The 25,607-nt window shown below is 36.3% G+C and overlaps 2 protein-coding genes and 3 non-coding genes across 5 annotated transcripts; 2 read left to right on the forward strand and 3 right to left on the reverse strand.

Moving 5' to 3' along the window:
* Positions 1-1,913: 1,913 nt before the first annotated feature.
* calr3b (calreticulin 3b) lies at positions 1,914-6,905 on the reverse strand. Its single transcript, XM_046876062.1, has 9 exons — positions 6,705-6,905; positions 5,440-5,541; positions 5,132-5,335; positions 4,935-5,029; positions 4,638-4,847; positions 4,090-4,203; positions 3,231-3,374; positions 3,015-3,107; positions 1,914-2,922 (listed from the first exon to the last, which is right to left on the reverse strand). The coding sequence occupies exons 1-9, from the start codon at positions 6,796-6,798 to the stop codon at positions 2,716-2,718; spliced, it is 1,263 nt and encodes a 420-aa protein (XP_046732018.1). The 5' UTR covers positions 6,799-6,905; the 3' UTR covers positions 1,914-2,715.
* A 2,162-nt stretch (positions 6,906-9,067) lies between these two features.
* trnag-gcc lies at positions 9,068-9,138 on the reverse strand. The gene has a single exon. It is a non-coding gene; the product is annotated as a tRNA-Gly (tRNA).
* A 355-nt stretch (positions 9,139-9,493) lies between these two features.
* On the forward strand, positions 9,494-9,565 carry trnad-guc. The gene has a single exon. It is a non-coding gene; the product is annotated as a tRNA-Asp (tRNA).
* Positions 9,566-10,167: 602 nt separating this feature from the next.
* On the forward strand, positions 10,168-10,238 carry trnag-gcc. The gene has a single exon. It is a non-coding gene; the product is annotated as a tRNA-Gly (tRNA).
* Positions 10,239-14,952: 4,714 nt separating this feature from the next.
* rx2 (retinal homeobox gene 2) lies at positions 14,953-20,428 on the reverse strand. Its single transcript, XM_046876838.1, has 4 exons — positions 20,123-20,428; positions 18,696-19,097; positions 16,078-16,334; positions 14,953-15,850 (listed from the first exon to the last, which is right to left on the reverse strand). The coding sequence occupies exons 2-4, from the start codon at positions 18,985-18,987 to the stop codon at positions 15,407-15,409; spliced, it is 993 nt and encodes a 330-aa protein (XP_046732794.1). The 5' UTR covers positions 18,988-19,097; positions 20,123-20,428; the 3' UTR covers positions 14,953-15,406.
* Positions 20,429-25,607: the final 5,179 nt, after the last annotated feature.

Below are 25,607 nucleotides of genomic sequence, written 5' to 3' on the forward strand. Positions count from 1 at the left end.
GTTGTTATTTTAGAATACTTTCGTTGAATGTTTGAGCATCAGTAAGTTATAATAGTTTTTTTATACACTCTTTTTCTTTTTAAATCTACCTTTCTTTGTCCAAACCTATTTTTATAATGAATGCACATAACATTTAAACAAAACGTATTACAAAATGCAGTTTACAATGTATTATTTCACATGTATTATTGATATAATAATTTTAAAAGTAGTTTTCTTGTATACACAAGATACCGCATTGTGTCATATAGGTGGAAAAACTTTAATTTGCATTATTAACTCATTTAAAGTATATACTTATTATATATTTAAGCTGCATGTGCATAAATATGTGCAACCCCTTTACTCAGATCAAGAACCAAAAGGTCACATGACAAACCAGAAGTTTTATAGGTTCCTATAAGTTTATCTAAAAGTTTGCAACATAAATGATTTCAGAGTGAAATAAGGAAGGTGTTTATTTTGCATTTAGAAAGAGAGATGAACTTTTAGAACAATTACTTGGGATAGTGAATTTGTGAAACTTTATATGATAAATATCTTGTGGTTATAAATTACATTTATTGTCCTCTTTGTTTTGTTCTTAGGGTTAAAAACTGTATATATATATATATATATATATATATATATATATTTTTTTTTTTTTTTTTTACTCTAATGTGTAGTAATAAGGAAGGAAGATTGTGTAATTGATGCACATTTTTCTTAACTGTACCATGACAAGCTTTCTATCACAGTCCAGCCATAGAGCCCTATTTATTCTTTCAGCTGAAAATTATTCATAGTCAAACTTTGCGAATATTTGAGGCATCTAAAACTAAAATCCTTAAAAACATAACCAAAACTGGATTTGTTTTTGGTGAGTTCTATATTTTACTTGAAATGTCTCCATCTTGTGTCAAGGGTTGGTAGTAAAAACTATTGTACAGTAGTAATTCATAGTGTTTGCATAATGCAAAACAGTGACATTATTCAAGTAGTAAGTAAGTAAGAAGTAAAGTCAATAACATTGATTATCTCTTTACATTGACAACTGAGGTGTGAAGTCCGTTCTTGGAACTGACGTGTTGGAAGCAGGAAAAATCGGAACGCACAAGGATGTGAGGAACTTGTTCTAAATTGTGATGGACGACTGGGTCAGAGGCTTCTCCAGGTCTTGTTGGTATGTAGTGTTTAGTACCTACCAAAAGTGGTCCAATGAAGAATAACCGGGGAACATGGGATGGAGTTCTAAGCAGCCAATGATCATTAATGTGCAGGTTGAGCTAAGGTTAGCCCATCTGCTACTGTAAAAAACACCTTAAAAAGTTCATTCTGGCTTTGATTTTTTTTTTAAAGGTGTCATAACAGTGCATTACAGCTTGCTGTGGGAGTGTGCATAACTACAGAACGGTCAAACTACCCATGCTGACCCCTGTACACTATTAAATTATCTTGCAATTCTCATATGAGCATAAGAACTAGACCATAAAACAAAGTAAGAAAGTGGTCTGATTTGATGAATCACATTCCCTTTTACATCATGTAACTGGCCAGCTAAGTGTGTGTAACTTACCAACACATTAACGATGCTAATGCTCCCTACCACACTGTAAAAATGGTTCTGAAACATGACAAAGAATTCAAGGGGTCGACTCTGGGTCTAAATTCCCTAACTTTCAAGCATCTTTGTCACATGCTGGACAAACAAGCCCAATCAGTGGAAGCTCCACCTCACAACTTAATATGCTGTGAACATCTTGGTGCCAGATACCATAGCACATTCTTCAGGGGTCGTGGAGTTCATGCCTCAACAGCACACAGCCTTGGAACTGCACAAGATTAGGCAGGTGGTTTTAGCTTATGACTGATTGATGCAAACTGGGGCATTTAAAAAAAACATGACATTATGCAAATGAGACATAGATCAAAGATCATTAATAAATTCTTTTATTAAAAGTATTGGCATCACAGACACACAACTGATGATTTAGCAAAGGGACCCTGAAGTACCATGACTTTAAGGTCTCATTTATTTGACATCGGAAATACAGGTCTCTGCTTTGAGAACCTTCAAGCGAAGACTCATTAAACAGTTTTTCCTGGGTATGTTGGTCACTATTTTCACAGTGTGTAAAAAAATTGTGTTGTGGGTCAAATTACTCAGGAGAACGGTGTTAAATAAATAGAGCTGGAACGAGTGAATCACATTCAACTTCTTAGTTAGAAACAGAAAACATTGTGGTACAAAACAAAATCAGTGCCAAAGAGAAAATGTGGAAGTCACAGAATGACTGGTAGAAAGAAGCCCTGTTGGAAGATTCATCGTAATATAATCAACTGCAGGCTTTCACTTGGTAGAAATCTTCCTCTGCTGTGAACCAGTAACTTCTCTTCCGGAAATGAAGACGACGAAGAAACAATTAAACAAATCTGTTGGGCATAGTAGTCTGATTTCTTTTTTTTTCCTATCAAGTAAAAGGAAAAGATTTATGAAAGATTTCAACCCCCAAATCCCTTCACCCGCTTCCTAACCTCATCTCCCTCCCCAAAACAATATGTAAAATAAAACAAAACACCCAAAAACAAAACATCAAATTCTAAATCAGAAATTTGCTACTCTGCTTTCTGTTCCGCATAAAACGCAAAAAAACTGTCACATTCCGATCGGCATCATTTTGACCTGATGCCCAGCCGCCGTATCCCTGGTGAAATGCTCTGAGGAAGCATAGTGGTTTATAGTTCATCTTTAGCCTGAACCTCATCCTCCTCTCCCTCTCCCTCAGACTCCTCTGTTGTTTCCTCCCCTTCCTCCCCCTCTTCCTCATCATCATCGTCGTCGTCTCCATCGTCTTCTGTTGCCGTCTCCTGCTCCTTGTTCTTTTCTTCTTCCTCTTTGCGTTTCTGTTCATCTTGCTCGTCCTTCATTTTCTTCTCTGGACCCTGTGGTGGAGGGAGAGATCAATATTTTGAGCAAAATGTCCCAAGCTTTCCTTATACAACAACATGTCCTTAAATCAAATGGATGACGTTACCTTAGTGACGCCCCAAGTTTCTTTTCCGAATTCCTCTGCTTCTTTCACATCGTCACCGATCAGGAAGTTGTCAAAAATGGTCCCAGATTTAACCTGGTATTAAAATGGGTTTACAAATCATGTTAGGGTAACTAGAACATCTTGTTTTTCAAGCATGACCCGCATTTTAGTGGTCGCAGGTAAGAACTAAAATCATTCCTAAGTAGCACAACAGACCTGCCACAGATCCAGACCAATAACTCCAATATTTCCAAACTTGTAGATCTCGGAATCAGGGCTATACTCAGGGTTGTCGATTTCAGGGTGCACCCAGACTCCTTTGTAGTTGGGGTTATCGATCTGCTTGGGTTTCCACTCTCCCTGCAGGATGAAATGATTTACAGTGAAGAACAGCAAAATGGGCTGGAATCAACACACATGTAACAGTAACAGCATCTAAAGTTCTTAACCTGCTTTATTCTCACACTTAATCTAAGCTTTGTAGTGAACACTACTGGATTTGCTTGAGGTCATGCACGAACAGTATTAGATATACACGGCTACTAAAGATAAGAGTCAAGACTTTTATTTAAATCCTCGTTTAAGCAAGATGAAAACACCTTGGAATCAAATGAAGCAATCATTTGCTTCACTGCACCAATTTGTATTAAATTGTGTATAAAAAAAGCTTTTATTATTATTAAATAAAACATCCCAAAAATACTCCTAAAAGCAGAACCAACGGTCCATGAGGGTCAAGTCAGAACTGATCCAGCTCCTCCTACCCGGAGCCAAAACTCCAAAAGTGCATTTCATTTGATGTTGTATATTTTGCTGTGGTTCTGGTTCAAGGCTGGGTTTAAAGAATTATATAGATAAAACAAATCCAGCTGCTCATCAAGGACCTTTATGCTCTATAGCAAGGGCTACCTCTTCACTATGTGCACTTCTGCATATGAACATGGTAAAACGTTCAGCAGTCACATTAATGAACATAGAATAATTCGAGGAGTATCAAAAAGTCAAACGAAACAAGAAGAATTACTCAAAGGAAAAAAAAAAAAAAAACATGCAGAAATGCAAGAAGACTATATACCTTGTACTCAGGGTTGGGGATCATGGGAGGCTCCCATTCACCATCCATATCCTCATCCCAGTCTTCAGGCTTCTTAGCATCAGGATCTGGAATATTCTCAGATTTGTCCCAGTCCTAAAAAATTTGAAAGGTGTACTCAATAAAATACAAGTACAACATTATGTAACAGAAATGTAAAATTACAGTACGTCCAATCTCATTTATATTCAACTATATAAATAAGCTAATGTGCATTTTTTAGTTTAATGGTTTACATTTCATGGAAAGTTGTATTCTGTATATAAATTTATGTTTGTGACAAAATCTCGAACACACGACAGTGAAGACCTGGATCTCAAGAAGACTTTGCATAAATTTGTCTCTCTCTTCCATATATGTTTCAATATACAAACGAATAATGGCTGACCGTCTTTACATATTAAAATAACTAGATAACTTACTTGACACTTCTATCTAGAAGTGTTTCTACAGGTGCTGTCGATGTGGTTAGCTGTGGAAAGCGCTACGTTCATGGGTATTAGTTAATTGAATTCAGTGCCGGGTGATACCTCAGGCTTGGTGTCTGTCTCGTCGTCGATCTTGGCACGGTCGTCCCAGTCCTCTGGCTTCTTGGCTTCAGGGTCCTTGATCTTCTTAGGTGGCAGGAAGTCCCAGTCCTCCTCCAGGGAGCCAGACTCCACTTTCTCGTTGTCGATCTTCACCTCGTAGGTCTGGTCTGGGTTCAGGATCAGGGTGTAGAGGTGGGTCAGCTCGTCGTCCTGCAACAAACAAATCACAACAGTGTTTACAATTACAATAATAAACAAATACCTGAACAGCGGTATATTAAATAAAGTGCCACTTACTTTACACTTGACATCCTTCTTAATAAGGTGGTTCTTGCCTTTGTAGTTAAAGATGACGTGGACCTTTTTTGTGCTGTAACCACAGATATCTGGACCTGTTAAGACAATAACAAAAAAAATGTATTCTCAAATTCAAAAGGTGATACAAAAAACAAATATTAATAAATAAATAAATAAAATATATACCCGAGACCTACCAAACATGATATAGTACTGTGAGTCTCCATGCATATCGGCCTGATTGAGGTCAGCAGGGAAGACTTTGACGTAGCCGCCTCCACAGTCGATCTTCTGCTCGTGTTTTATGGTGAACTGGATTACCAAGCTTTTGCCCTCGTTGCTGAAAGGCTCGAACCGGGCAGAGGTAGCATAGAAGCGGGCATCCTGGCTGGTTTGCAAACCTTAAAATAAAAAAGTGAAATCATCAACAAAATTGCGAACAATAGTGAGTACAACAGAATATACGAATCGAACTCGTGTACTTGGGCCGCCTCGTTGGATTTACCTTTGTCTTTCTCTGCATCGCCGTAGAAGTTTCCAGCAGTAAGTTTAAACTGTCCATAGTCAGATTTGTGCTCGGAGTTCACCCACCGATTCTTCCACCCATCTGCGAAATTTCAATAAGGGGAAAAAAAAAAAAAAAAATATATATATATATATATATATATATATATATATATATATATATATATATATATATATATATATATATATATATATATATATATATCAGCTTTGCACCTTACATTTGTTTCCATTTGCATATTTACATATGCACCCGTGACTTGCCACAGAAGTCAAAACTGCAAATCAAAGCTGTAAAAAAGCCGTGTTTTCTCAATTGATTCGGATTATAAATGGTTTGTTTTGTTACTTCCTTGTGCTTTGAGTTGCAAGGCATACATTAATTGTGCAATATACAGCAGACCCACAAGCCCTTGTGACCAATCGTGCCACATTTTTGGACTGATCACACCACATTTTCTCAATACCGGCCAAACCGGGTCATATAACCGAACAAATAAAGTCGGTATGGTATCAGTATCTGCTCTAATAAATCAATGAGGTAATCGTGTTTGTGTGGCAGATAAATGGGGTCTCTATAACCATGATAACCCTCTACATCTCACACACACACACACACACACACACACACACACACACACACACACACTTCTATGTCATTTTGAGGAAATGTAACACCACTGTCCTGACTGGTTTCCAGTCGAACACCTGACTATTGTGGAAAGATGAAAAGCATCTACAAAACACTTCCTGCTTCTGAAAAATGTGCCCAAAGCATTTTGTTTTTTAAACGCTTTACTTTCGATTTGGATCCTAATGTCTGACTTTTTACTTTCACTTCATCACTTAGGATTGAAAATATTAGTGTTTTGGGGGAAATCCAGCATGACAATGTCTTAAAAAACAACAACAAAAAACAAAACAACCATGATATTAATTTTTTCCCTACAAATCCTTTAATCTCAAACTTTTGTCAGATGCGTGATTGTAAAGGAAAGAAAATCGTTTTAAGGAAATAGCATACAGAAAATTATTTGAAGGAAATAATAATAAGAATAATAATAATAATAATAATAATAATAATGTGCTAAAAATTTTATTACGGATAACATGATTTCTTTTGGTGCTGCATTGTACTATTATATCCTGTTATCATTTTAAAATAAATTGCTAATTTCAGCGCGAGCTCAGTTGCTTGTCTGTTAGCATCACGCAGCGTTTTCCCCGCATTGCATTTTAACTTACCGGCGTCGAGGAATTGCTCTTTAAAGTACACAGTTGCGTCGACTGAAAACGCCACCAGAGCTGCAAATATCGCGAACAATGTAAATCTTTGCATTTTGTTAGCTTCTCGTCAGTCAGTCAGAACCGGCCTTTCGTGCTAACTCTTCCCCCCTTCAGCGAACTGTCCACCTCAGCCAGGTCTCATGGGGTTTATCGCTGGTTTCAGAGAAGCGTGGCTGAACAGATGTCTGTCTCTCATTGGCTCCTTAGTCGAGCAGCGATCCAATCAGATTAGCCCACGAAGCGCGTAGGGCACGCCTCCTCTGAGAAGTTGCTTTTTCACCTCTAACGCTTGAAATAATGCAGGAAGTAAAAAATAAGTGAAGGAAGTAAATGAATTTGTTGTAATTAATTCTTTAGATAAGCTTTTCGGTAAATAGACAAGGAACCGCACTTCAGTGGCATCTTAACATTGTCGTCTTGTTTAATCCTTGTTTAATAATATATACATACAATATACACACTATTTACCTATATGCATATTTTGTGCAACTCTGATGTTTAATATAACACTAAAAGGCCTGTGCATATAAAAAAAATTTATATATATATATATATATATATATATATATATATATATATATATATATATATATATATATATATTTGAGCATTTGTAAATTTTTTGACTCAGCAGTGTCACTCTGATTGAAGGTTCTTCAAAAATTTAGATGTAATGGGATTCTTATATCCTGTAGCACCCAATAATATTTACTAGATATAATGTATGTCTTTTCTTACTATTTCTATTCACAATGGGAAAAAAGTTATGCTCTTTGCATTTCTTTTTTCATTTTTTCTTTCAATTGAATGTGCTTTGGTTTTGATTGTGCTGCTTAGACCTGAAGCACTTCCTGCAACATGTATAGTTGGAGAGTACTGTATTGCTCAGTACTTTGCATAAAGGTATCTCTTTAAATCGAGGGCCTCGTCAAATTTAAATGTATAAGACAATAAACAAGGAACAACAATAAAAAAAGTGAGAAAAACAACTTTTAATCGTACCTGTGTGCAATGACTAATTCTTCTCTAATCTATGATGGACGTAATATTTTTTTTGGCCACTATTGCTTTGTGGCGCTGTTTCGCCTTACACTAAAATATTTTGTAGCTAAAAATTCCAGATACCTTTTCCCAATCATTCTCTATGGTAGTCTAACTTCCACCTATGCCAATTTTCCGCAATGGTTTCAGTCGCATGTTTCTTCTATGCATCGATAAATGAAGCTCTTACTGATTCTGCATTATGGTGAGTTGAGTTACATTTGTATGTTATATATAATAATTAAATTCATAAATACATGATCTAAAGTTTTATAGTAATTGGATTTTATTAAGGAAGTTCCCCCCTTTGAGGAAAAATAGTTTTGCGTGAAACTGGTCCGTGGTGCAAGAAATATTAGAACTTTGAACGGGTGTAATATATATTGTGGCCAGTATCATTTGGTGTCGCTATTTCACGCTAAAACGCACCATTTTAGTTCACACTAACACGTTAAACGCGTAGTGTGGATCGGCAAAACCAGAAAATTGCTAGACTTAGTACTACTATTAAAGTAAAAATTATACATATTCACGCCTTTCTGTTATAGCAGCATTTACTCCGTTTACAGTTCGGACCATTTCTAGTTTTGCACCGTCAAGCACCACACTTTTTCTACAGGAAATGTCACATTCTAGTTTGTTGGTCCACATTATTGTTATTGCAAAACACAGAAACAAGATACAGTTAATGTGTTATTTCAGTTACCTGTCTGGTTACGGTAGCTTTAAAATATTGGCTTTGATATATGGGCTTTTTATTTTACATGCAGTGTTATGACGTTGACCTTTAACTTTGACATGCTGGTAGTTCGATTGCTTGATGTTTGAATTCAGATGCAGGCACATTTAAGATGATTAGATAACACAAACGATGTTGCTGAATATACTAAAAAAACAAATTGTCATGTTAATTTATGCAAATAATGTAATCTTGTGATCTTGTAACCTTTCATTTCTGCACATTCTTCTTAATCACTGTACGCCTTTATATTTATTCACTGTACTCCTGAATGTCCACACATCTCTGCACTGAAATAGTCTTTATATTTATTCACTGTATATACTTTCATATATACCACTTGCTGTAAATATGCTAGATAGTTATCTGCACTGTAAATATGCTAGATATTTATCTACACTTTTGCACGACTGCTACATTTTGCACTTCTGGTAGATGCCAAGCTGCATTTCGTTGCTGTGTACCTGTACTATGCAATGACAATAAAGTTGTATCTATCTATCTAATGATATATAATGACATACAGAAGGAAAAAGCAAGTTGCATTGGCCGGGAATCGAACCCGGGCCTCCCGCGTGGCAGGCGAGAATTCTACCACTGAACCACCAATGCTTGGGAAAACTATGACGCGGTGTCTTCTTTAAACCATTAAACACATTTGAACTGTTTGTGGCAGTGATAAATTAATACGAGTGCAATGTAGTTTTGACCACTACAGCATTTGACCACTACACCATTTGTACTTATTTAGCACGTTGTTGGGTTTATCCGTTTCTTAGTTCAGAAATGAAAATCTCAAAGCTACCTGTTCAACCTCCACATCATTTAGTCACTTGTGCACACCATAAAAGCATAAACATTTCCTTTTGATCAAAACATATTAATATATCAAAAATACTTATATTTTATAGATTAAAACATATTTATATTCCACTTAAATATAGAAATACCGAAACTATGCACTCACTCCTCGTTAGTATAGTGGTAAGTATCCCCGCCTGTCACGCGGGAGACCGGGGTTCGATTCCCCGACGGGGAGATGCTTCTTTTTCTGCATTACAGTTTTACAGTTCTGCATTACAAGATTTGCAAACCAGTAAGTGCATTCTCAAAACAATTTGTACAAGCGGCACAATACATTGGATTTCTTGCAAAAGCCTGTATTATGCTGAAAATCCTTAGTTCGTCTTTCAAAAGTAGCAGGTTGTAGGGAGAAGATTTTCATTGGAAGTAACGAGGTTGGACAGGATTAGAAACAAGTTTATTAGAAGGACCGCACATGCAGGACGTTTTGGGGACAAGGTAGACAGGGAGGCGAGATTGAGATGGTTTGGACATGTGCAAAGAAGGGACATGGGGTATATCGGTAGAAGAATGCTGAGGATGGAGCCGCCAGGAAGGAAGAAAAGAGGAAGGCCAAGGTAAAGGTTTATGGATGTGGTGAGGGTCTGATGGAAGACAATCAGGTAGTTGGTTTGAAAGAGGCAGATGTAGAAGACAGGAGGGTATGGAGACGGATGATCCACTGTGGCGACCACTAAAGAGAGCAGCCGAAAGAAGAAGAAAAAAAAAGTAGTTTTACACTTCCGTAGAGACTGAATGGAAAACTAGATATAGATCTAAAATAGGGCTATTTAACACGCATTGGTGGTTCAGTGGTAGAATTCTCGCCTGCCACGCGGGAGGCCCGGGTTCGATTCCCGGCCAATGCAACTTAATTTTTGGCAGGCATTTTCACTATTATTAGCTTGTAGCTTTTATTTCAACTATTTTCTACACTCTTCTTAAACAATGTAAATTCAACCGCACAGATTACAATGGTGAGTTTTTGGTGAACTGCATATGGTACGTATTACCTGCATCGTACTGCGAACAGCGCCACGAATCTTTAATGGTCAAGATGTGTATTACAAAATATGTTACACCCGTTACTTCCATAGAGAATTTACAGGAACTCTTTAGATGGTTTGTTTTTGTCTTGTGGTTTAACTAAACATTTCAGAATAAAGTTCTTTCGTCCCTGAGCGTTCAGTTGTGAATTTAATCGCTGAAGTACACAGACACAGACACTGTACCTGCAGTCCACCTTTCATTTCTCCATGTCACCTTAACACCACTTTCAGCCCGATTTCTTCCAGAAAAGGCAAAAAGATTCTGTATGTGTCATACAAATGCTAAAGTTGAGAAACAATTTTACTGACGTCATTACATTTCATAGGTTTCTTTTGCATCGACTTTTTAAACAATCAAAAAAAAAGTACAAACCTCCAAACAACACTCGGAAGCTATCCATTCTAATCGGACCAGCATCTGAATAAACAAAAGAGACAAAGTGTAGTTTTTTTGTAGTTTCATAATCATATTCTCATAATGATGCAAAGATGCAAATGTAAATGTTTTTATTTCTGTTGTTTTTTTAACATCGTCTGTTTAACATTGTATCTCCATCTTGTTTACACTCATAATGTACTGTTGTCGGTGTCTACCGGTCTCACAAGCTCTGACCAATGCCCTCTACTCAACACCTGTTAGCTTTTCCACTCATAGTTCATATTACAGTCGAGGTCAAAAGTCTACATAAACCCAAATTAACTGTTTGGGTTAACGGTTTGTAGACCCAAGCCTGCTTCCTAATTCCTATTCACTGAGTAAAGTCTTTACTCAGTGGATTAAATCTCTTGCATGTTTACACCCTGCCATAATGTACTGTTGTCTGTGTCTACCTCACAAGCCCTGACCGACACCCCTTTGTCTCATATAAGTAAGGTGCTTTATCGGAGTCTGAGCTTCAGCTAATGTGGATAAGGATGGAAGAAATGTGTTGGTGTTTATGTACCGCCAGGCGCACACTGTGTAATTTCTATAGTCCTTTGCGCTTGTTGCTTGTCAGACTGTACAAACATGATCCTAATATCACACTGTAGGATCTCAGTTGTCATAATGTCAGACTTTACGACAGTCTGAAAAACAATCTGTGGTGTTAATTTTGTTCATGACATGCTATGATAATAAAAACGTCATACAAACACTTCTTTTCCCTCCATAACTCAGTTTTTCTTCTTGCTGTACTGTACACCTGACACGTTTCATAAGGTGGTTCGAAGTTGTGGCGCTCATTGCATCATCAGGTTCAGCGCTCCTAATGGTTCTTGGTTTGACGGACGTTGGAGGAGAAGTCACACTGCAGGAAAGACTCTGAAATCTTCTGATACTGCCAGAATCTGTGGGAAAAATGGCCATGTCGGTAAACATGCCAAACCAGCGATTAAAGATTACAGATTTTAGCATAGGATTAAAGGAATCTTTAAGGATTTTTCTAGATTTGTCTCAAACGACCAAATCGTGGCCAAAGTCTCAGTGTGCACCTGGCTTTAGTTATATTAACACTCTTTGGGGTTTATCTGTTGATCATTTCTAGTCTATTATTCCTGTTATACTACAGCAATTTGCTAATAGGTTTATTAATTACGAGTATATCATAATTTTGCTTTAGTTCATAGTTACATTTAATATTGTTGTACATCTGTAAACCCGGTTAGCTCCACATAGTTTAGTGGAAATCACAAACCCTCCCCAGTTTCAGATAACCTGACTGTTATAAAGTGCTGACACTGGAGACTCCTTACATAAATGTTATTTAACATACAGTTAACTGTTCAATATTATCAGTTTTTAATCAGTAGTATTATAGTAGTAGTGTTATACAAGTACCTTAATGTAGACTTGGGATTTGACCACTGGAATTATTATCAGACTTGCTGTTATAGAGCACTAATCAACATCCTCTGACCAGTCAACCAATCATATTTGAGAACCTAAATGAAGTGTTGTGGTATAGATTTTTTATCTTATCTTCAACACATGAATCAGTAAATCAGAATGCATTTGTATCTCGACTTTCATATTAATATCATGTAGACAGAGTACAGTACTGGGGGTGATGCTGGGGGTGAGGTGGTATCAAAAAGGTTTGAGACTAGTTTTGTAACACGCCAAAAGATGGCATCACAAGGCTGCATGCATAGTCACAGGGAACACCGACCTTCATAAGTCATTGTGTAACTGGTGCTATTCTGTAAACGTACGTTACCAGATCTGCGATTTTATGATGGATAGCAAGTTGGAACACCCTGTCACAGAGATGTCCTCACATGTAAATTTTTCTTGCTGGAAACAACATAATCTCACTCACGTAGATGAAGATCCAGCTCAAAGGTCGCTGTCTTGACACCATTGCGGAGATCCGTAAAAAATCACAGTCGGTGCTTGACATGCTTTGAAAAGAAGACTTCCAGGACACATGCCAGAGGTGGCAGGAATGCCAGGAGCCTATTTTAAAGGTGATAGTGAGTAAACATAGATAAATAAAGTACTTTCTTGTAAATAAATTTAGTCTTAAAACTTCTAACTTATGCATCAGAGGATTTCCCATGCAGCTAAAATGCACACAATTGTAAAAAATTCAATCAAAACCCAAAGCATTAAAACTGTAACTTGCAAACTTAACATGTGTAATATAGAGTAACTTTCCATGAGGTATTGAATAACTTATTTTTTTCCCCAGCATAGACCAACCTGTTGGACATGTGAGCCCACACTAATTTATCAGACCATGAATATTGTTACTTCCACATGTCTCTGCCCCTCCCTTCTCTGTCCCCTGGAGAGGGCTGATGGAGCGGAGGCTCATCTCCCTAACAGCCTGGATCGGATCCATCAACCCAGCAGCATCAGTGAGGAGACGGGTTAGGGGGCAGCTGGGTCTCAGGCATGGACAGGTCACTACACAATCACCCCAGACTAATGATGAAGTGGTAGAAGTTACACATAGCTAGCTTTAAACACTGGGCCTTAAACAAATAAAGTGACTGTTTTTTTTTTCTTCTGTGTTAATTCATACCTTGAAATCAAGTAGTACTGTATCTTTACAAAGATGATCCAAGTTATGTCATTTGATCAACTATCTTTATTTGGATTGTTAGTGCAAAGTATTCACATGCCTAAGGATAAAATATGACAAGAGAAAAAAATACAGTGACAGTTAACAAAACAGCATAGGCAATTATATAATTCATACAGATCCAAACAGGTAATGTCTACATTTTTCAAATTAACATAACTAACAAAAGACCATAATCTTTGGCTTGTCATTTCCTTGCTTCTTTTTTTTCACAAAAAAGATATTTTACGTTTAATACGGAAAAAACTTTTTGTGGTTAAACCAACATTACCACGGTTGATGCATAAAAAAGGTGAGATAGTTTGAATGACATTCATTTTATAAAACAATGCAAAATAGAAAGAATATTGATCTTTACTGTCCATGATTAAATATAGTATTACTTTTGCAGCTGTGCTTTAATATCGGTTTGGAGCACCAAGGCAAATTTGTAACAATGATGCTATAAGCAAAATTAAAAAAATGTCTAATTAAGCAACATAAGGTTGGTTTCTGGGATTCCCTCTTTGCTGACATCTTTGCATTTTGCGTTGTGGTCATTAAACCGATGTGATGCCTATTAGTCCAGATCTTGTCTTTTTATTTTTGAGTTGTAGACAAAGGACAGCGATCAATAATTCTGAGGAACAAATGAATAGAGAGTGGTGCCAGACTAAGCGACTCTCCGTTCACATCCCTACACATACTCGCTATGACAGCTAGACAATCGACTAATGACCTCATATCCTTCAGCAAGCTCTGGGGGTAGTTAGGTCATTTCTACAAAATGCCATTTAATCAGTGGTTGTACAGGCAAAACCAAGGCCCAAGCAACACTGGTGATAGGTATGACTGGATAAAAATACTCCAGGGTGCTTGTGAATACTTCCTAACTTTACACTTTAGTGTGTAATCATGCTGTAGTTTTTAAAATTGTTTACTCTCTGCTCCAGTTTTAATCAGATTACACAAACTCGAACAATGAACAGTTTTATACCTACTATATAGCAACCATTCAAATGCATGATATACTAAAGACCTTACATCATTATCTATAATTGACATTTTGTTTAGAAAGCCAAAGCAATCCATGTTCCAGATGCTAGCCAAAAGGAGTGCATGCCAAAATTAGGGACAAGCATTAACCTGGGTGAAATAAGGACAAGCATTCTCTTAGGTAAAAGTAGTTAATAATGCAATTTTTAACAGTAGAGCTGTAGGACTTGAGTCTTGTCTTGTATATGTGTCTGCATTTGAGACCTTTATGTATTGAAGGCTTAAGATCTTTTTTTTTGTATTATACTTGCAATGTCTAAGTCTTGGGCAACGATTTTTTTTCTCAGCCCAGCCATTAAATCAATATTTAAATGTAGCCAAAAAAAAAAAAAAAAAAAAAAAAAAAAAATATATATATATATATATATATATATATATATATATATATATATATATATATTCATTATTTTATTTATTTATTTCTTTTTCTGTATAGATTTTGACTTGTTCCTTTTTTAGACCTTGGCTTAGACTTTACAATAGCAATCTTGACCACAGTCCAACTGCCCAAGATACTTGCCAACACAATCTTGATACCTAAATCCCTGAGCTTTAGCATAATTAACAGTCTTGGAAATGACCAAAGAAGAAACACATAGAGGTTTATACCCTTTTCCAGTACCCAGCTTGATTGTAGAATTCTTTTGTTTGCTGTTATATAGTCAGTGGTTGTAGAGTGCACAAAGTTCAGCCACCTCTTCTAATCCAGTGGCAGTCCTTTTTCATAAGCTGTTTACCTTTCTTTTCCATGGCTTTATAAACTTTAAACCTCAAAAGTCTTTTTATGTTTTAAACCATGATTAGCAAAATGTATTGCTTACACACAGTTCTAACAGCTTCTATAAAACAGTACAACATACATATTTACAAAAAGCAATTCTCAATTCACATGGGCTGCCAGGTTTTGTCCATGGATTGGATATGTTCCTTGGCCTTCATTCTTAGAGCTGCAATGCTGGAGCTGCGGTCCATGTCCTCTAGTGGATACTTGTCATTGAAGGCCGGTGGACAGTGGTATGGTGGAGGAGGCATTGGCTGCATTCCCTGCACAATGCCTGGAGTTGAGTTAAGGAAGCCCGAATGGCTTGGGTAGGTGGGCTGCAGGCTTTGGGATGGACCCATGAATCCTGGGATACTGTGCATGGGAGTGGCACTGGAGAGGGGCGAGGATAACCAGGGGTCTAAGGGCATGGAGTTGCTCACTGGCCCCACGTTAGAAGGCATTGGAAGCCGGTTGAAGGGCAGCATAGGTGAGTCATGAAGCTTCATGCTACCAGTGTCCATTTTTTCCTGACGCCGCCATTTTGCACGTCGATTCTGAAACCAGACCTAGAAAAAAATCAGGGTAGATCAACTTTGGTGAAGGTAAAACAAAGTAATGGTATGCTGGACAGAAAGTCTCTAAAGCTCTAGGTAGAGGTTTCAGAATTGGTACTCCTAAACTGCCAATTAGACAAATTATGTCTTCAGTTTAGGACCATACCTCAAGATACTAGGTTTGGTTAACCTACTCCACATTAACCGAGTGCTTAATGACCACCGAACTGCAATCATACCTGCACTCGTACTTCTGGGAGATTGACCTTCATGGCCAGCTCTTCTCGACTATACACATCAGGATAGTGTGACTTCTCAAAAGCTCGTTCAAGCTCATGCAGTTGGTAAGTGGTGAAGGTTGTCCGGTTGCGACGGTGTTTCTTCTTGGGTTGGTCATCTTCTAGAGGGTCAGGAGACCTGCTGTCACTCTCCACACCATGATGGTGAAGGTCCCCAACTTCAGCTTCACACTTATCATTGGAGAAGAGTTCTGTATCTGCAAAAACAAAAAGACTGGATTAGTCTTTATTCCATGCATGTGGTATATGTTTACTAGCAAGGGGGTTAAGAAGATTCAGGTAAGAAAGCAAAAATCAAAGTCACACTTAGAAAAATGGGTTCCACAAATTTTATTTGGATGGTTAATGTTTGTTTGTTGTATGATTTGTTAAACCTTTTTAGCATTTTCTAAACTAGCAGAGACAAGCTAAATGATTAGCGTAGTGTGCACAATGTTTAGTGCTCCAAATCATAAGGTTAGTATTAGAATTAGCATTACACATTCTTCTAAGGACTGAAGCACCCTTTGGTTCATTCAATTAGGAGAAATTCAATGTCAAATCGTATACAATGGCGATCATTCCGATCAGAAAGAGACCCTTTTGCAAGTCAAGAACATGGCTACCTAAAGAACACCTAAAGACTTCTGCACTGGGATTAAAAAAATATGTAAAAATAAATTAAGTTTTACATTTATAAAACTGATATTTTTGGTGTTCACAACACAATAATAGAATTCATTATTAATGTATTAGACATAATGCCTTTCCACTTATGCCTTTAACCTAATAACACACACCCTCTCATGTTCTAACATCATAATTTAGCATCATATAATTTAATTTAAACCCAAAACTCTTTTTAAATAAACATGAGTTCATGAGTTCCTTCACATCTCCCTGCTTGTCTGCATGGTTCTCCTTAGTTAATCCCTGAACAGGCAAACAGATGTCACCTGCTAAACCTGCGACACCTCATGTGGCCTTGTCTGTTAATCTAAGCGTTTTAAAACCTCTTAGCTGTTTGTCTACATGACACAGACCAGCTTGGCAAAAGTAAAGAATTTTATTTTCTAAGAAACAAATACAGAGCAATGCCAGCCACATGTTGTAGCAGGAGATGAACACAAATCAATCTAATTAAGTTAGTCAAGATTACCATCAGATCATTGCTTCAATCTGCTGTAAGTGTGCAGGTCTGGTAGTGGCAGGTGTGACTCTTGATAAGATTCTTTCTGTGATTAGTGGCCTCTGAATTCAGTTATGTTCCCTAATGCAAAGTTTAGTTGATTAGATCCTGTTAGCCAATTTGATCTCACGAAAAATTAATAATGAGTGGTGTGTTGGAATTTCACATGAATATGAATTTGACCCCCATCTCAATGTTAAACTTTAACTTCCCTATATGTATAAAGTTGTTTTAAATTAGCAGTTAAATAAGATATATTAGCCATCTCAATTTTGTTTTAAGTGATTAAGTTTGCATATTTTATAATTGATAGAGTAAACAAAATATATTCCATCTCTAATAAATTGTGGGAATGACCAGATTTGTTGTTACACCACTCCACAACATTAAAACCACCTTCCTAATATAGTGTAGTGCCGCCTAAACAGCTCTGACTCATCGAGGCATGAACTCCACAAGACCTCTGCAGGCTTCAAGACATTGGCAGCAGATCCTTTAAATCCTGTAAATTGCGAGGCGGAGCCTCTATGAATCGGACTTGTTTGTCCAACACATTTCACAGATAAGATCCAGGAAATTTTTGAAAACCAAGTCAACACCTTAAACTCTCTGTTATGTTCTTTGAACCATTTTTGAAAGGTGTGAATTTTCCTGCTAAAAAAGCTAATAAGAAGCAAGTTGTTATTTACTGTGTTGCAACATTCAATTATAGACAGCTGTAACATTTTTTATCAAATTGTGCTGCAGTAGCTTTTATTTGGGATTAAATTATAAATGCTAACCTTCTCTCCCCATGAGCAATGTTAAGTTCTGGCTCTATCATAGGTTCTTGGATGGTCATCTAGCCATCAAAATTTAGCCCTGGTTAAAGTCCTTTAGGATCTTATGCTTGCCTATTTTTTTCACATCAGATTTACTGTTTAATATTTTTCACTCCTTGTGAAATGCCATTGTAATAAGTTAAGGGTTGTTTGGTGTAGGCTAATATTTTCTTCCAATTTGAGTGTATTCTTGATCTATTCAGTATTTTTATATTGCAATCAGTGCAGGTTAAACGTACAAGTAAATATGCTTTAAAAGAAAAAGATTTTCAAGCTTTGTTTTGCTGGTTTCATCTTGGCTGTGTTTCAAGGTTCACATTAAAATGGGACAATAAACTTTCAGCGTTTGAGATTTAAACAGTGCATGCCACAAATTTCTTCAATTTTTGAAGGGGAATTGATTTTTTTAATTGGACGGTTGTCAGATCTTAGAAAAAATAATGTACTTCATAAATAGTGCATAAATCGACATTAGACTCCACTATGGAATACATTTTTTATATAAAGCATGTTGTATTCAAAGTATCGATCAAATTCTAAATGCCTATGATTAAACATTATTTTCTCACCATGATAGATGGCCTGATGAACATTGTTAGACATGCTGGGCAGGTGAGCATAGGGGTCAGGGGTCACCTGTTTCCCCTGTTCCACCAGTACATCTTCATCACCTTTATGGCCCATGGCAGGTCCCCCAGGGTTAAGCAAAGGGTCCTGTTCTTTACTGAAGCCCAGAATGACATCGATGCTGTGCAAGCGCCCACTCATCGCCGATACGCCTCCTTTGCCCAGGTCGTGGTAGTTGTCTGACGAGAGGTAGCCATCGTCCGCCATGTTTATGGTATCCAGAGACAAATGCATTCGAGGTCTGGAGTGCACGTCCAAGGAAAGTTGTTAAATATTGAAATTTTTTTTAAAGTAGTTCAAAAACCAGAAAGAAAAGAATCTTCCAAGAGATGCTTCTGTGGTTCCTGTTGGAAGAGAAACAAGAGTTTATCAGTGAGGTTATATGGAAAATGAAGAAGTGATGGAGAATGCAAGCGGCGGAGATAAAGCACAGTGTTTGTTTGGTGACTTTCTGTTTTTAATAAATCATTTTAGGTGGTTAGAATGTCCTTATACAAGGACACCAATTTATTCAAAAGTCCATTGAGCGATAATGTTTGCACATGTATATAAAGTTATTGAGCAATTTCAGCTCAATTTTCTAACTCCTGATTCAACCGAGATGACATATAGATATGAGATATGAGATATATTCTCCATCTTGCAAGTCATAACTTTTGTATTTCTCATACAAAAATTGAATTAAAATAGACACCTTCCTTCATTTATATGCTTCACCAGTTTCTGTTTCTATACAAACAGAATTTTCTTTCCTTCTTTACACTGTCTGGTTTATTTGTTATTTTCCCAGTGCATGGTATATGAGTATGGGGTTTAGTGCCATTTTTTTATAATCTAAATCATTCTCAGCTTCACATAGCTGCATCTCTGTACTGCAGTTTATTGGATACTTGATTTCAAGCATTTATAATAATAATTAACTAAGTAACTAACTAATAATAAAAAATTAACTAATAGTAAAAAAAATCTTAATATTTGGCACATAATTTTTTGTTTCATTTTTTATTTTTTTATTTTAGAATTCCTGAATGTCTAAATATCTCAGAAAAAACACACAAATACATATAGATATAATTAATACTACTCTATAATTACTGCATTATTACAGCTATACCTCTAATATTTCAACAACAAAACAAATCTGAAAGTAATAATAAAAAACTTTCTCTTCTCAACAAGTGGTTACTATTTTCAGAGTCAAGGAAGTTAAAAAGCAGTGCCGCTTGTGTAATAATACAAAAGGTACCAATCTAATTGCAATGCAATGTTTGTTCTAGTTAAATGTTTAGCAAAAGCAAAAAATATAATCCATCTTAATATTTGCAAATATTACAAAATTGAGTTTTCTTTCAAAACTTGTCCAACATACCTTTTCCTTCTCAATCCGTCCACATCTCTTCACATCTCTTCCTCTGAGCTTCAGCCCTACGAATGACAGTGAAGAGAGCAAGCAGAGCTCTTTTGCTCTCCTGGCACCTTCTTCAGCCCTTACACACTGTTAACGAGCATTAACCTCACCGCAGACACAATAGCAACTCTGAAGCTATTGAAGCAACCCAATCTAAAGCACAAGAAAAACGTCCCATCCAGCAAGCGGCAAGAGGTCCTGATCTTTCTGGCCTAGGCGTCTCGACGAGCAAGCAGTCCGGCTCTGGCACACGGAAAAGAAGAGGGGCAAAAGGAAAAGACTTAAGAGGTTTATTAATTGGAATCCTTCCACTTTAAGAATGATTGACAGTTGTTCACTGCTGGAGTAATTGCTCTAAACGGCAGCAGTGCTCTGGACACAGAGGGAGGCCGGCGCTAATGAAGCTCAGACAAAACTTTCTTTCAAAAAAATCTTTTGTTTAAATGATAATGGCGTCCTTCTAAAAAATGTCCCCTAATCCTTCCAATAACAAAGAAAACACACACATGTATTACGATGTTTAAATGCTGTTCAGTGTCCCATAACATCACTCCATAGAAAGCGAGCAACATAAACCTACATTCACTTTTTTGGATTTAAAGTTTGCTTTGTGCTTTTTAAATCACTGATCCACAAGACCAACAGGGAACTCTTGAATTCTCAAAGAAGGTGTTTTTTCTTGAATTCTGCTGTATTTCCTCTGATAAATGACTCCTGTTATAAAGTTTGTGGACTATTCCATTGTCATTGACTAGAATTTAAAAAATTTGCCTGGTTTGAAGCAAATGAGACGGACTTACAGATTAAATTGCTAGTGAATGTTTTATAAAAATTTAAACAAACACAGATGATCCGATATATTTATTTTTTTAGTTATTACAAAAGGAATTCATAAGACAAGGTAAATACTAACCACTATGCCAAATCCGAATCTTAATAACATCACATTAAACAATTGTTTTGATGTAATATGAAAGATTTCTACAGTCAAAAACAAAATTATACTGTATAATACAATATACTGTATGCAGTAATATACTGTATAATGCTCTATAATAGTATAATCTACTGCATAATCTTGTATAATAGTAACTGAATGGTCCTTCACAGAATATTGTGTACATTTATCAAACCTTTTCTTAAAAAATTGTGCATTTTAAACTTCACTCGTTGGAGTTTTTGCTGTTTTATGTTTTAAATATGACTCTTATTTATTCCACTTTGGCTTAAGTTGGCAAACTCTTTTAGAGATCAACACTGTCCTGACAATCCTGCACGACTGCCAAGATTTCCCTCCTGACCTTACTGACATCTAAAGATGAGTTTAAGAAGCTCTGCAAACTCCCTTTTAGGATATCGAAAACATGATGTAGAAAAAAAGCTGTGCATACATAATCGAAAATAAAATAAAAAGAATGTGTATGGTTTTTTTTGTCGTTAAATGTATATTTAAATAATACATATACTTTAAATTTCTAATAAATCTGGTACACAATGTGTTTTATTAATATGTAAGTTTGCCACCCTGCTGTTCAGTATATATTTTCATTTGCTAATGTCATTATGAAAGAAATGGTAAATAATGTAATACTATTAATAATACTACTGATACTACTATTACCTTGACTACAATTATTAATTAGTAACTATTGTTCTTAGTGCTTTAACTGACTGTCCAACAACAACATCTACCCACATTTCTAGTTCAGTTAGTGATGTGTTTCTGTGTTTCACTGACGCTTTTGATAAATTTGTAATATACCCTGTGTGGTCATACTTTGACCAAAGGGAGATTTGTAAAGACAAATGTATTATATAATACTTATTCTTTGTTTAGCCTCACCTCCCAGAATGTACTGATCTAGAATGAGTGTTTGAAAATTTGAGTTTAGTCTTATATCTTCTTGTCAGTTCCAGAAGATGGTCTCAGCACTGCTTTTCATCTCCAAGGAGGAACTTATATCATCTGACTTGTTCATTGCAGATGCTGTATAAAGTGTTAAGGAAAGTCCTCTGAATTATTTGCTATGTCCTCAGCAATTGCAACCTACTCTGTAAAACCTTCTTTTTAGTCATTTAATTAAGACAACATTGGTTTCAGGAAATCTTTTTTTGCTTTTCTTACCTAACAAGATTTTGTATAATTTCCATGACAACTACTACTTCCACTATCACTACTTTGATAACTACTACAACAAACTCCAGTAATTGCCCATTATTTCTGGGAACCAATGTTGAAGTAAGTGTAAAATGTTGTGGTTGTTGTTGTTGCTGTGTGTGTATGTATGTGTGTGTGTGTGTGTGTGTGTGTGTGCGTGTGTGTGTGTGTGTGTGTGTGTGTGTGTGTGTGTGTGTGTATATATTGTGCATTTGGGGTCTGGGAGCACAACACTGAGCCAGCTACAAGCTTGCAGAGGGAAAGAGGAGACTTGAAAAGATTTGTCGGCGATGACTGACTCGGTTAGTGCTCCCATAGAGGAGCTTTAGTGCACAAAGCTAGCAGGCCATCTGGCTAAAGGAAAATTCCCCATCACTGGCCTCAACACACCATGTCCTAGTTAGAGAGACACACAAACAGTATGGTGTAGTATTCAATGGACTGACATGACACTACAATCATGCTTGATTTATTGTCTCAGCAAGCCTGATCTTTAATACAATGCAAAGATCTAAAGAGGTCAAACAAGTATTTAAGTACTTGTGTGGTTTAAAACTTTAAAAAAAAATGTTTTTATAGAGTAACCAAATCCTGATGAGGCAGGACGAGGAATGAGTAACTATCCCCGATTACAACAATTTATTGATGATGATTCAACAGAAACAAATTAACTATTAGAACAACTTTATTTAAAACTTTTTTTTCCCCATTTATTTCCTCTTGCTGGCTGCTGAATGAGAATTCAGGTGTCGGTATGGACATTAGAAAAGGAGGCTTGATTTCTAATTGTCTTAGTAAAGTGATACTACAGCTAGTCCTCATCCAGGGCCATGGACACATTGAGGTAATGAAGTAACCTCAGTCACATTATATAGAGAGGTTTGTAATGGTGGACAATCTGCTTAATCTTATGGTATTTATAAAATGTCGGACAGATGTGGTGGGTTTTTTTGGCAAAGAAAGTTTTCTGAGGACAAAATTTTAGGAATTCTTCAATGTCCTTCAAGCTTTTCATAGTTTTACTCAACATTTAATCAGGAGATTTTAGCCTTGTTTTTACTGCTTTATATTCTGTAAGCTACTAGCTATTATAAACCTTAATCAGTGGTTCCTTCCGGTCAAAATGATTATATTCTCCCGGTTAATTAAAGAGACTGTGTTAATTAGAGACACACACAATTATTACAGTATAACCGTAACCCTAATCCTAGATTTCCTCCTTATTCTATGATAAAAATGGGGAAAAAAGATTGCAATTTCTGTCAGCATTACCCATGATCCTCAGCCTCTGTTACTATGAAGACAGAGCCGGTTGTGCTGAGTGACATGAAAAAAGAGTGAAATTCTTGTCCATGCACACAAATCAATAAATTTCATGACTATTTGATGAAATGCCGTGAGACTGTGTTGGATTTTTCATGATCAACATCATTAAGATTTACACTATTCTGATACTTTACTTGAACATAACAACTAAACAACTAAAGTTGTATCTGCACACCATTGGCTGGTTGGATATCTGCATGAAAGACCAGGTGAATTAAGGTTCTATACATCTGTGCTTTAATTTTCTTATGCATTTGTTATACCTCAATTACCAAAAAAAACAAAACAAAATATTTTAAACAGCAGCCCATCACAACATCACTTAGGTAGCGATTAACCAAGTTATATCCGGTACCATGTCCAGGCCCCTGCTGTCCAACTGCTGCTCCTGAGATATCAACACAGGAGAGGATAATATCATTTTATCACATTAATATATTAAGGCTGTCCTTCTATGCTTGTTTCCTCATTATCCTAATTGAGTGCAAATTGGTTAAGAGGGCGCAGCACAGTTATCAAGCCTCTTAGTTTTATCAGAAGACAATTTAAGCCCCTCTGATCCTATTAGTCGACAAAGCAGCTAACGCATAAAGGAGCTGTGTCAGGAGAACAGGGGGATGGGGAAAGAGAGAGCGAGAGAGAAGTAAAGAAGTGTAAAGATGTATGTATCAGTATGAGAGCCTGGGTCATGTAGCCTAGAATAATAATTATGTACAGAAAAGTTGTCATGAAAATAATAATAATAATAATATCCTCAGAAAGTATAATACACATTTTGTAGCTATATTCATTTTTAAGCTATTTATAGCAATGCACAATACAGAATATTACACTGTAGGTTTAAGTAATAATGGCTTGAAAACTGTCAAGGAAAATAGAACCATAAAATAATACAATAAACTATGAACTATATCCAATTCAGCCTATCATTTCTACCCAAAACACTTGGGAATAAATTGAAAGGGAGGAATAAAACATACAGAGTAGGTCATACAAACTAAACATCTCCTGATAGGTAAGTACATTTTTTATTTGTTTTATTTAACACAAACTCACAGAGGATAAATAAAAATATAAATATAAAGCAAATAGTACAAAGCACTGAAAAAATAGGAAATGAATCAGTGATTTCATTGATGTAATTGATCACAAAGCCATGTACTTTGGTGAAATATTAGAAAGCATAATAATAAACTATTGTAAATTATATATACAAAAGTTTGTGGAGTCCTGACCATAAGATTCCTATGTGCTTTTTGAACATCTTATTCCACATTTTGTTCCCATTGCTCTCATAATAACCTCCACTCTTCTGGGAAGATGTTCCACTAGATTTTGATCATCCAATGTTTAGTAGGGTTGAGATCAGAGTTTGGAGCAACTCAAGATCTTATACTCCAAATTATGTTAAGCATATTTTCTTGGAGATGGCTTTGAGCACAAAAGCATTGTCATATTGGAAGAGGTTTGGGTCTCGTAGTTCAAGAGAAGGGAAGATTTTATCCAAAGACATCGTATGAAAGTCTCCTTTGTGGAAACAGTTTAGGAACAAACCACATATGGTTGGAAAAATCAGATGTTGCAATTTTGTCATTTTAGATCATGTAAAACTAATTTTTATTTATTTATTCCCAATAGAGTTGTATAGTTTTATCTAAAAGAACTGAAGTGTATTTACTTTTGTACATTAGCTTATACCCTAGCTCATTGTTAAGAGATAAAATAACAAATTCGATAGCTAGTATACAGTGCCCTCCACAATTATTGGCACCCCTGTTTAAGATGTGGTCGTGGACTTCTAAAAATTCTCCTTTTTTTTAAAACAACATAGAACCCAAATGCAAAAAAAGAGAAAAACCCAACCTTTCATTTAAGTACATAACTTTGGTGGTAAAAAAAATCATACATTTAGAAAAAAAAAAAAAATTTAAATCATGTGTCCCACAATTATTGGCACCCCTA

Source organism: Silurus meridionalis, chromosome 20 (genome assembly GCF_014805685.1).
Source record: "Silurus meridionalis isolate SWU-2019-XX chromosome 20, ASM1480568v1, whole genome shotgun sequence".
NCBI lineage: Eukaryota > Metazoa > Chordata > Actinopteri > Siluriformes > Siluridae > Silurus > Silurus meridionalis.